Source organism: Branchiostoma belcheri, unplaced genomic scaffold, assembly GCF_001625305.1.
Source record: "Branchiostoma belcheri isolate BF01 breed outbred unplaced genomic scaffold, Haploidv18h27 scaffold212, whole genome shotgun sequence".
Classification (NCBI taxonomy): domain Eukaryota; kingdom Metazoa; phylum Chordata; class Leptocardii; order Amphioxiformes; family Branchiostomatidae; genus Branchiostoma; species Branchiostoma belcheri.
This window is the reverse complement of record NW_017803625.1, coordinates 329152-342190: the sequence shown is the minus strand read 5'-3', so window position 1 is coordinate 342190 and position 13039 is coordinate 329152. Positions and strand designations below refer to the sequence as shown.

Genomic DNA, 13039 nt, shown 5'->3' with positions numbered 1-13039 from the left:
TGCTCTGCCTTCATGCCCATATAGATTTAGACTTTTTTTGCCAAACTTTTTTTTAATCGCACGCTCGCATAGGTATTGGGTTTCCCATATTATCCCATCCATATAATCAAATTAACATGGCCTTAAGTATATGTACAACATTGTGTCTGGTTAAAATGCTGGAAAGACTTTTCACCCAAAGCGGATCGAATTTCGTAAGCGGCTGACCATCTTGTACACTCTACTTTACGAAATAACTTGCATATAAACCAGGTGTTTCGGTTTGGTTACACATCTGTTTCATATCATCAATATTTCTGACAGGTCTTTACTTGCCCAAATACATGGTCATAGGAATGGTAATCACGATGCTGATGATGTACATGACAAGATTGAGCCTGTCCAGGACCTTAGCCAGCAGGGTGTAGTCAGACACCTCCTCCTCGTCCTTCACAGCTTTGGTCAGCTCTCCAAGCTTCCTCGTCATCTCCATTGTTTGGTTGTTAACCACCTTCGTCATTTCCGTGGTCAACTCCTTCACACACGAGATCAGCTCAGGTAGACCAGAAGAACCAGTTGTCTCTGTAGCTGTGGGAGGCGTTGATGGCTTCCCGGTGCTCCTGGAAGATAAAAGGCGTTTTATTATGGATGAGAAACGCAGAAAGCTTTTCGACCTTCTTTCAAGCTTGCTTAACGGAATTCGTTGCATTTATGATCTATCTCTATCTATCTATGGCAATCACTCAATATCTTTATTTGCAATCAGATACAGATTCATGTACAGGTACATATTCATGCACAGATACAGATTCATGTACAGATATACAGATATACAGATTTTCCGAGTAGTATGACCGTGTAAGTCCTTACACCTGAGTAAGGGTTACAGTTGACACGGCGGCCTTCGCGTGGATTTGTTTAAGGTGGATAACAGGTTGCGAATCTGAGACCCACACACTTGGGCATCCGTCTTCCCCAGCGGATCCACATCGAGGGAGACGTGCTGGTTCCGGTTGGGATGCTTGCAGCGAGCTGCCGGATGACTTGGTTACGCTCAAGGTCCGCCTTGACTACGCCAGCCCGCCTGGCGCTGCTCTTGTCCGCCAGCTGAAGACAGCTGCCGTTGGAGACTTGTCCCTCTATTTGAGGGGGGATACGTGTAATGTGCCTTTCCCAAGGGCACAACGTCGGTGCGCATGTTCGGACATGCCCCTGTGTTCCGACCCGGAATCGAACCAGGGGCTACGTTGATGAAGGTTAGACATCCAGGTAAACGATACTCGTAAGAAAATTCAAACTCTACTACTGGACCAGTTACGGATTTTTATTTATTTCCGGACGTTTCGAGTGACATCCATCACTCTTCTTCAGCGTCACAAATGAACAGAGAACCGATTCACTTTTATATACAAGTAACTAGAAAAACCGGTTAAACAACAAGGTCCGTAAGAAGCTTTATCATGTAAAAGAACAGTTCACTCAAATTACAGGTAATTAGAACTAGAAAAACCTGTTCAACAACCGTAAGAGTCTTTGTCATGTGAGGAAGGTTCCTATGGTAAGAAATTACCATAGAAAATGTTACTGTCCCTTGGGCTGTGGCAGGGCTGTTCTTTTACATGATAAAGCTTCTTACGGACCTTGTTGTTAAACCGGTTTTTCGAGTTACTTGTATATAAGAGTGAATCGGTTCTCTGTTCATTTGTGACGCTGAAGAAGAGTGATGGATGTCACTCGTCCGGAAATAAATAAAAATCCGTAACGAACCCGGGGCTCTTTGTTGAGCGCCGAACGCTCTGTCCACTGCGCCACGCGACGCCACATGCATTTATGATATGAAAGAGAATAAGTCACCTTTATTCTAAAAGGCAGAAACCCTAACTGTGTACAGATAAGTAACTATATTAGAGAATGTTTAGACCTTAAAACCTTACAAGAAAGAGCTATTAGTTGATTTAGCTGCAGAAGTACGTAGGTCCATTCTTTTGTACCCACGTGCTTGTCTAGATAAAGACCTTACGGCAGTCACAGTGCTTTTGTTGTGTCAATTAAGTTTTGACTTATAATCAACACCACACCTTTTTCCTTCGTCGATGGCCGCCATATCATCAGTTTGAAAGGCGTGGTTGGTTATCGCTATGTCAGACTGCTGAGGCAAACCAGCCTCTCCGTCACCTGTACGTTTCTCCTTTGTTAGATCTCCCAGCAGCAGCATCCTAAATAACAGGCAATAATTGAAATGACTAACATGATTTTCAAGACTTTCGAAATGTATGCGTGATTGTTCATTGATGGTTATGTGTCAAGATAATATATGGTTCTTTCAGATATATCGATACGATATACTGAGCAAACAAAAAGTAGGTACTTTGAAATGTAGCGGAGGAAAATAATCTTCGCCCGCGGAGACAGGCTGCCCTGCCGGTCGTGAATGAAGATGATGGCCAGAGTAAGGAAGAGGAATAACCCCATCAGCCCCATCCACAAGATGATCAGCGTAGCTGTAACATTAGAGATGGTAAACAGTTACCAGATTGCTTAATGAGTCATATCAAAGTAGTCACTGTCCTGAACAAATGATTTTGAAAACAATACTGTGAGGGTATATCTGATCTTTACTCACCGAAAAGAGGCAATGCCCCCTTGACAGGAAGTACGTTTGTCACAAACACGAGAGACACGACCATGGAGAGTAGAATGGTCACTCCAAACGCGATCCGGTCTCCCCTGTCTAAGGGCATGATGAATGTGATGTTCATCAGTGCCACCAGGATGATGCAGGGTCCTACAGTAGTAGCGATGTGGAACAGCGGGATCCTCGACAGATGAACAGCAAGGCACGCTTTACTGTTGTCTTTTGCGAATATCTTATCCTTTCGGTACCATTCACCCGCCGGTGTTGCAGTAGAGTAAGAGTTGCACGCAGTGATTCCCATGTCGACGACAGGCATTTCCACTTGGCATTCTATATTAAACATATTGTTTAAATAAATTAGAACCTTACTTTTTGTTAATAGGTATCAGAAATGTAAAATACATAAGATTTTGTAAGATTTGGTTTTCTTGTCCACGGATGCCAAACCGTGAGTTTTTCCTTCTTCTGCAAAACATTGCCAAACATAGCATCATGTATCTTTGAAAAGGAAAACGGACATAAAAAGTAAGTAACAAATCATTGCAAAATCCTTACCGATGGTTTGTGCGATAGCTGCAGTTGCAGAAAAACAGATGTCGCATTCCATGGTGTCTGCAGGAAAGAAGAAGGGGTCTGCATCACACACGGTAGTGGTCAGGGTTTCTACACTCCATTCCACCAGACCATCGCTACTCACACGGACCGGCACATCCCTCTGTAGGCCTTTGTAGACCGGATCGGCACTGCGAAGTAACCAACAAATTTTGGCCGTTTGTGTTTTGTCAATTGTATTAAAACGTTGTCTTGTGTTTAAAAAAAAAGCATAGCCATAGTATACAGGTCGTACAGTTTTGGGATAACGCAAAGCCTAGCCAATGTGTTGTTCAGATATACTAATTCATATTTAATATGATAACTTTAAACCTTTATTGGTAACGAATTGATAACTTTAAAATTTGTCAATGGAAGAAGTATGGCGTACTTCCTTTTCAGATTCAATGTCGGTGTCCAAATATCGTTGCCGCGAACGCTAAGCTTGGTGACGTCATCGTAGTACTTCGGATCCCAACTCAGTCGGCTGTCCTGCCATGTCTAAAGAAAAGAAACATTTTAATGCCTAAAACGACGAAAAAAGAAAAGCTATTAACGTCTTAAGTCCAAAATGACGTGACCAAAATATTGTTTGCAAAAACTTTCCTTAACTTTAAGTGATATTCTCATAATTATGACAACTTACGAAATCGATGACAACAGATGCAGTCAGTTGCTCCTTCTTTTCATCCTGGAATACAAGTTCCATCATGACTTAAGGTGTATTTTGCTCTTACAAGTGATTTTATAGTGGAAACTAAAGGTGGTATAAAGTGCTCAACAGAGTAAATGCACTTACCAAGACAACAAGCTGTACCACAGATCCAGTGAAGTTGATAATGACATTCTCAGGTGGTAGACTTCCACTGGAAATGTTCAGCAGATCATCTTGCAGCCTTTGCTTGTGGTTTACTGCAGGAGGTTGTTTTTTGTTTATAAATTCCGTAAAATATGCAGAAACTGGTAAATGTGAAATTGATTGTCAAACTTTTGTGCCTATATTTTATGAAACGTGAGGGGTTGCATAAGTTTAACTAATTGATAAAAGCATCGCGCTTCACCTCTGTTGAGAGTGAAGCGTGATGATAAATTGTCTAAACACAGGACAAAAGGATTTATTTCATTCTGGTTTTAGTGTGTTAGATCATTTATAATTTATCAAACAATTTGAATGACGATTGGAAAATTAACTTGTGGTGACTGAAGTTGATGTTTTGGCTCTTCATGTTTATCTGCCCCACAAACATTAACGTGACAAAAGAATGTTTTGCGGACGTACAGTAAAACGGATATTAAGCTGTGTACAACCCACCTGTTGCAAAGACTGAGATTTTCAGACTTACCTAAACAACTGGGTTTGCCATATTGCCAATGGCCTCCCCCGATGCACCTCACATCCTTAGTGTAACCAGACTTGAGTGTGTAGCCTTCGTTGCACGAGTATGTCACCTTTTCTCCTACGTAGTAGAACCTCTTGGTTGGAGATCTCTTGCCGTAGTTTGGAGGACCTCTGTCCAGGCAACCTTCAACACCTGGTGTATACAGTTAGATATAACAGTCAGTGGAAAAAGTATTATTGAAGGAGCTGGGTAAAACAAATAAAGTGGCCGTATTGTCCAAGAAGCATATAATGAACGGTTCTAGAAAGCAAGACATAATTACTTCTATACAAGAAAACTTACCACACGGGATAACGTCACATTCCTTCTGGCTACCGTCGTCGGTCAAACAAAATGGCCGCTCCAGACCGGTAGGGTTGCGGCAGTAGTTGTTGTCCAGGTTTGCCCAGGGGAACTCTGTCTTGTAGTAACCAGCTTGCGCAGCTGACCAGTCGATACAATCTGCCCCGGATGTAGTTTTACTCCATGTGCCACGGTAATTTATGCCGACGCCGTGGTAGCAAACTGAGGAATACAAACCAACACATGTCAACAAGTAATGATGTATGTGCTATCATGATACACCCTTGAAAATATGTGATTAATTTGGTTGGCGTGCCAAAATCAAACTATTATTATACCCGTGAGACACAAAAACCAATGTTCCTACAAGTAGAGCTTGTAGAAAATGATAAGTACTTGTTTATCATTTAACGTTATGATGATCTTCTACTCAGTTAAATTATTAGAGAAAATGGTCATAGTAGAGTACCATTTATTTAATTTCTCCCATTTGGAGAAACGGACAAAAAAAATTCATTTTCACCTTCGCTTCCCTTCTTAGCTGAATTAGGATTCCAACAATTGTGATCGGATGAAGGAAACAGGCTACATCGCGGCAACTGGTCCTTTATCCTGTCATCAGCCATGTTGAGCACTTCTTCACACCACGAGCGGCATGGTAACAGCTGTGTGCCCCTAACAAACATCAGTAGATATAATACCAGTCAGCGAAAGTAGCACCTGTACGAGGTTTGTTGCACACGCAAATACATGACGTCATATCACTTATACTATGTTCCTTATGTTAGTCGAAGCCCTTCAGGTGACCGTTTAGGTTTAGCATTTCCACACAATAACCGGAACTTTTAACTAAAAGTCATTATCCTAACGTTACTTTTTTCCACTCACATGCATGCGGTTATGTTGCCTAACGAAGAGCAGCGAGTCTTGTTCTCTTCGGAGACATTACATCGCGGGAAAATGACCGTTGATATGAATATCCTCATCTCTGGGTGGTATTTTCCTGGGATGCTGTACGAACTGTTGAGCAGCTCCACGACAGAGGAAGTCTGTATCTCCTCAAATGTCGTCTGTCCCAGCTGATTTGGTAGCATTGTAAGCCTGCTGTCGATTTCGAAATCCTCAGGGATTGGTTTGCATACTGAAAGGTTTAAAACAATTGACAATGATATCTCCAATGTTTGCAGATTTGACAGCATTCAACAAGACAAGATAAACAAAAGGTAACTGTAGCATAAATCCAAAACTGTACTTTCGACCACTAGTGTACAAGGACAATTTGGTTCTTTTCTTAGCTTAATTCTTTTTTTTTCACGGACCCTTTGAAATTCATGCCTTTAGTGGCCACTTTGTGGAATACTTTGTCCATCTTATTTATTTATTTATTTATTTTATTTCTGTATTCTTTTACCAGGGTGGCACTACTCAGTGTCATAGCACTGCTTTTCAGAGTGGCCCTGGGTACGACACATATATACACGAAAATACAACAATATTTACACCAAAAACAAATCATAATCGTGATCCATTACTCGTAATCGGGGTGATGCCAGGTCGTAATAAGGGAGGGAAGTCAGAGGTCACTTTGAGCATACAGTGTTCTGAAAGTCTGTATCGACGGTGCAGTTCTAACACCGGGTGGGAGTTTATTCCAGCCCACTGCACCTCGATAAGCAAAGGTTTTCTTGCCACATTCCAACCTAGCTTTAGGAAGTCGCAGGGACTGGTTCATACTGTGTCGGGTGGAGTAGTTGTGGGTTTCTAGGGTTCGGTTAAAGATGTCTAGGTAATCTGGCAACTGGTTGTTTATCGACTTTCGTACAGTTTGTAGGAGATGCATATGACGACGTGAAGACTGATCTTAGTTAAGACATGTTTAACGTTACTTTGTACATGGAGAAATGACGAATTCAGAATTATTAAAAAAAGTCATGAAAGAAATAGCATGAGCCTTATCAAACCATACAATCCTCTTGATTTTTAAATATCTCCCATTGATCACTATACGTATACTGAGGTCACTTTTCCAAACCGTGGGGCAGTCTTGAGGAACGGAAAAGAGACAAAAAAAGCACAAAAACGTTGAAAACAGATGTAACAAATGTAACTTTTCTGGTGGGGTCAAGTGGCGTAACGGTAGAGTACTTGGCTCAGTGGCCCTTGGTTCGAGTCCTGCTTGATGCCATCGATCTTGTGTCCTTGGGAAGGCAATTTACACGCACGGTTTTACTTTACTTCGCTTAGGTGTAAAGGAGCACCTAGCTTCGGTTAGGGACGTCCCTCCGATATAGGACGTTAAATGGAGGACCCGTGTTTCAGAGAGCCACATGCGACGCACGTTAAAGAACCAACCGCACATATCGAAAAGAGCAGGGGATCTTTCCATGTGAGTATTTCGAACATTACAGTCTGGTCTTACGCAGCTTGTACTTCATGATCAGTGCCCTATCCTCTTTATAATAGTACGCCCCAAAAGTGTTCAGTTATATATTTTAATAACAACTTTTAAAGTTACGGCCTAATAACTAATGGAAAATGGAGCCCTCTGATTGGTTGATATTTTCTGACTATTTGATAATGTCAGTTATGCCTAGGTCCCAATTCAAAACCGAGCCTGCACTATCGGACGGGACCCGGACCTAGAATCACCCCGACAAAAAAAAAACGTCGGGACGAGACTGTAACCTAACTGTGACTATGACAGCCGGGGTCCGCCCAGCTTCATGACGCCGGCTGTCGTCTAGATCGGGAACACGCAGCTTGAGCCCCGTTGGAAATGTGACTTCGGCATTAGGAATACTGACTTACGAACAAGTGCAAGTTTAGTACATGTACATGCTACATGGTCTCATAACAGTGACTTACCACAGCCCTCCTCATCACTCCCGTCCGTGCAGTCTGCGATCCCGTCACAACGCTTCCAGGATAGAATACAGGCAAGTCCGTGTCCACAGCGAAAATGTCCCAGAGGGCAGCTGATTGCTTTACATGTACAAAGTTTATAAACATTAAGCTCTTAAAAAGGACTCATGCAACATTTTTGCATTTCATTTGAAAAAAAAAATCTGTGATTGTAATTTACTTCCACTTTACAACATGTGCATATTGATGACATGTATGATTGGCGCTAAAACAGCCCGCACAAAGCGCAAACTTTGCGGTACCACCACAAACAAACATGGCTGACAGCTGTGTTTCCGACTGTTGAACACTCTCGTAAGGCGTCATTTATATTTTGCGCCTGGTCTTCTAAATTGCACTTATTTACAAATGGATCCAGAGTAGGGTCTTCAAATGAATTACCAGAAAATTATTTTGTATCGTCCAAACGTTACATAATGTAGCTTTAAGATTTTTGATGGATTCCGCTTTATCTGAAGTCAATACATTTAGGTGAGCCGAATAACTCAATCCTTTTAGCCAAAGGTTGAATTGTGTGGAGTTTTGGGGCTTAATTGAAAGTGTCTGGAGCGACTGACAGCGCTAACTCAGGTGTCGTCAACACGACCCCAGGTACGGCTAAAAGAAAACATAGCTTTAGGCCCAATTCCCCCTACTGTAAAATAATCCGAATGGACCCGAATAAATAGGTAGCAAAATCGAACATGACTGCGACTGCATTCCCACTATGGTTATATTGTCCGGAGTGATTAGCTTTGATCCGGCTTCACGCCGACCTAAAGCAGGATCGAGCCGGATCAAAGCAGGATAGAGCTGGTTCGAAGCCGAATCAAAGCGAATACATACGACTAAATCCAGACTGTTTTACCCTTGTGGGAATGGGGCCTAATTTACCACAGTTAGAACACTCCTGATCCGGTTCGATTCCACTTGATCCGGATCTTCATCGATCAACTTTGCGAGTTGGATTGAATCCCGATCGAGCCGGATTAAGCCGGCAGTCGTCTGTGATGAAACGCTCACCGGATCAAACCGGTTTGGTTGATAGGCTTGGTGACGTCATGCTTCCGGGTTCACGGGGTCAACATACGAACAGTGTGGAGATGTCTACCCCATTTAACGCTTGTCTTTTCCAGTCGCCGTTTAACTGAAGCTCAATGCACTCAATACTTCCAGCACGCCATTTTCAAGAGATGAATGGCCACAAGGAATCGCCAAAATACGCCCACCATGTTCAACCCCTGACCTACAGTAAGGGGCACGGCAGTTTGTTGTGAAACTACAGCTTATCCAGCTCTAACCGGCTTGAGTCGGAACGCAGGCGCGGGACCAAGCCAGCTGTAACTTCCCTGTATGTGTAAACGCGACCCGAATCAGCAATTCGATACGATACGATACAACAGATATCCCAGTGGGAAAATGGCCTAGCCTAAGTTTGGGATTTGAAGAAGACATGTTTATCTATTTATATTATTTTAATTATTATTTTAAATATTATTTATAACCACATGTATGTGAGGAGTAACATAATTTAGAAACTTCGGATTCTAAGTGAACAACGGTGCTATGTACAAGACAAATAAAACAAGTAGAATCTGAGATTTTATATCTCCGGGCTTTTTATTGTACTATATTCTTATATGTTGTTTGTTATGAATAGTTGATGGTTATGTGTTAAATTTAGCGTTCCAGGTTGTATTAACACAGGTCATCATTTTGATCTGCAGCTTATAACATGTACCCATGAACTTATGAAATTCTATTTAATCTGCCGCAAGGAACTCGTAATGAAACTCAGAATGACAACGGGAACCGAAAATCAGACTTTAGAACTACAGATATTTTTATCGAAAACATAGTGACGTCGACTGGGGTCCGAAATGTCACATACAGAAGCTTGCTGCTTATAGTACGTAAAATATACAAGGGTTTACAAGAAGTTGTAGTTATATAGGCACGTATGCAAAATTTGCATTGTATACATTTGCATACTTGTGACTCGCTACCTTTACCAGACACCGTGCCCCGTATTGACACTTCCGGGTTCGATCCAAGTAAAACAAAACACCATAAATCCGCAAAGAAATAAATATCTTAACCAAAGGTTCTTTGAATTGTGCATATTTTCACTGAATCTGGCTATCCAGCCCTGGAAAATAGCGTTTTGTTGCATATTTTAAACAAAGACTGCATCGATACCGGATACCCCTCTGTGCGAAAGGTCATGCAAGTGGACGAAACTTGTATTACTTTGAATACACCAAAGGTCAAATGTTGCGACCATTTTCACGCTCAAAGGGGTGTTTTGGGGCCACCAAAAGGCACCATTTTCCCACACGAAAACACATATACAATAAAACAAAAGAATGCCCATCATCTACAGCCCAATAGCATAACATATACCGAGTCCCAAAAGAATCCGTCTACCCAAACGCAAGAAACAGCTGCAAACGTGAAAATCTACATCTCCCACAAAACCCATCCGCGGAAGGATATATCCTCCCCCGGAGGCAATAAACTGACAAATGCAATAAACATAAGGCGTGCATTTGAAAAATCCTTTACGAGTGCAACAAAGGAACTGTAGTTTTGATGATGTTAATATCATAGAACATTATGTGACATACCTTCATTCAGCTGGCAGATAAACTTGTAAGCAGAGGAGCACGGTGCGTCATTCCAGCCTGATCCATAGTAGTTCGCGCAGTTTTCTCCCTCGTTACCGTTGGGTTCTCCCGGTTGCCAGAGGTTCCAGTCGGTACTGATGTCGTGTTGACTCCCATCTTCCCACACCCACTCACCATCACTGTTCTCATCATTTAGACCAAACCAGAAATGTAAGATTTTATTCACGGCGTTCTTCAGCTCTCTCACGAAGTTGTCCACGTCTCTGTCCTTCGGCATGGCCAGGAGCGCCCCGTCCGCTGCACACACCTCTCTGGCCTGGCTGTAGGTTTTGTCTTCGTTGTACGCCTTGAAGCACGCACCCCCGTATGCAGTATAGCCAGAGGGACAGCCTGTAGAAATATGATACAAAGAGATATAACTCGGCCTTTCATTTGACATTGAGACTTTGCTAGTTAACTACTTGTACACTAAGTCCCACGCTGGAGTAACAATATGAACTTTAATTTGAAGTACCTTTGCATCTTCAACGCAAGCACGTGCAACCTACCCTCTCAAGATCTTTATTGTACTTTCAATAAGTACACTAACTCTGGTTGAGATATCGTTCACAAGTATGCATTTTTTTTTACATTATGAGATAAAAGAAATCATTTTAGGTGCTCCGGGGCATCAGAGACTTATTGGTTAAAGGGTGCAATCTATCTGAATATTCATTTATAAACTAAATTATGGAATCCACAAAATTGTACATGGCGGGGACTACTTTAGCTTATTAACGTAATCACGTATGCAAACCATCAAAGCCTACATTATACTAATACGTGACAACTGATTGGTCGGTTTTGTTTTGAAGACGAGGCACCAGACAATATTCTACTCACAGCTCCGTCCATCCTCCTGCAGTTCCCAGGAATTCCGACAGGCGCACGTTCTTCCTCCCGGATGGGCAAGGCAAAGCTCCCGACATCCTCCATTGGACGAGGAACAGGCTGACATGCGGATACATGAGCAAGTTTAGATTCCAGATATGATTGTGTAAAAACAACTGATCAAACAGTCAAGTGGTAAAAGTAAGTTGCCACAGATTGCAACGTTTTTGCAGGTAAAAATATACTTTACAGCCACGGTGGTAAAATCTTGGCTGCAAAGTTCCCACATGTCATAGAACCCGAACTGTGTTCGATCGTGTTCGATCTGGGGAATTCGAATCGAACCCGCGTTCTATTTCGGGGTCACCTGCGGCCATTTCACTATAAAGCGGCAAAACAAGCCTTTCTACCCCCGTTCATTGCAAAAGATAAAAAACAACACTTTTCTATAGATACAAACAGTTTCCTGGACAGTACATGTCCGCTATTATTTTTGGTGGACATGTAACATGTAGCGAAGCTACTGTCGTATCCTTGAGTGACCTTGAATACTGTAATGATTCTTTACGCCAGTATGAATAACACAATGCACACTTTCTGGCGATTTGACATGTCTCCAAAACTCGTTCAAACCTGGAAACATGGAGAGTCAAACATACCCCATTTACGGCTCAAAATGACTGTAACGGTTGTCCCGAAAATCGTGTTTTAGGGATTTTTGAAAAATGGCCTCAATTTTGAATTTTGGGTAATTTAGTGAGAAAAATGTCAAAAAATGCCATTTTTTCACCAATATGTCGACAAAAACTAGACTTAAAATCAGAAATTAAAAAATCCCTAAAACACGATTTTTTGTCTTATTCCTAGTCTGCGAAAAATATAAAAATCGGGGATCTGGGGTAATATACGTAGCCAGGTTTGAACGATGTTTGCCTAAAAACGTGATATGACTTGTGCTCGAAAACCCGAAAATAATCGTCTTTCTGAGCGAAATTTTAAAAAATCATTGATTTAACATAAAAAGCTAACATTGAAAGGATGTTAAGACGATAATTTCATTTTAATTTGACGAAATTTACCCCTAAATATTATTTGTGTATTTTCAAATATTTTACGGGTAGTCCAAAACAGGCCAAAATAGCGTCTTGTAACCCGATACCTTTTCGAACGCGCATAGCAATGGGAAAGAATGCCGTGGTGACAGACCGCCGTGAGCTGACAGCTTAAGTTAGCAGAGGTTATAACAGCTAAGTATATATTCACTAGCTACATGTATTGTTATCAACAATGAAAGTTACTTTGCACAATATATGAATGATTAAGCCATTATTGCTCGTGTCAATGTAACCCAATCATTCAATTTAATTTAATTTATTTCGAAGCCTTTTAGCCCTGCGTGGCTAATCTTCCAAGTCTCAAAGTTTGCAATTATATAATCACATCGATGGAAAATACAGTGGATACATTTAAAAATACATTAATACATTAAAACATCAACAATGAACACACAAATCGATATTAACTATTTATAAACTAGTGTTTGAGGCAGGGTAGGCAGGTTTGAGGCTCATGTGACACTGTTTGCGATAGTTTTTTGAACCTGAGTAGGTTACTCCTTGTCTTAACGTGATATGGTAGATCATTCCACAGCAATGTTGCACGATACAGGAATGAACGTTTCCTGCTGTTTATCTTAGGTTTGGGTAATTTGTGCGGAAAATTTGGTATTGTGAATACAAGAGATACATGAACAG

At 41.5% G+C, this 13039-nt stretch overlaps 1 protein-coding gene across 1 annotated transcript; it reads right to left on the bottom strand.

Annotated features, from left to right (window-relative positions):
• Nucleotides 1-307: 307 nt before the first annotated feature.
• Nucleotides 308-10854, bottom strand: LOC109469936. Its single transcript, XM_019768697.1, has 14 exons — nt 10416-10854; nt 7753-7869; nt 5776-6028; nt 5411-5562; nt 4888-5109; nt 4549-4737; nt 4005-4117; nt 3852-3896; nt 3597-3706; nt 3170-3357; nt 2603-2944; nt 2348-2480; nt 2058-2195; nt 308-599 (listed from the first exon to the last, which is right to left on the bottom strand). The coding sequence occupies exons 1-14, from the start codon at nt 10852-10854 to the stop codon at nt 308-310; spliced, it is 2733 nt and encodes a 910-aa protein (XP_019624256.1).
• Nucleotides 10855-13039: the final 2185 nt, after the last annotated feature.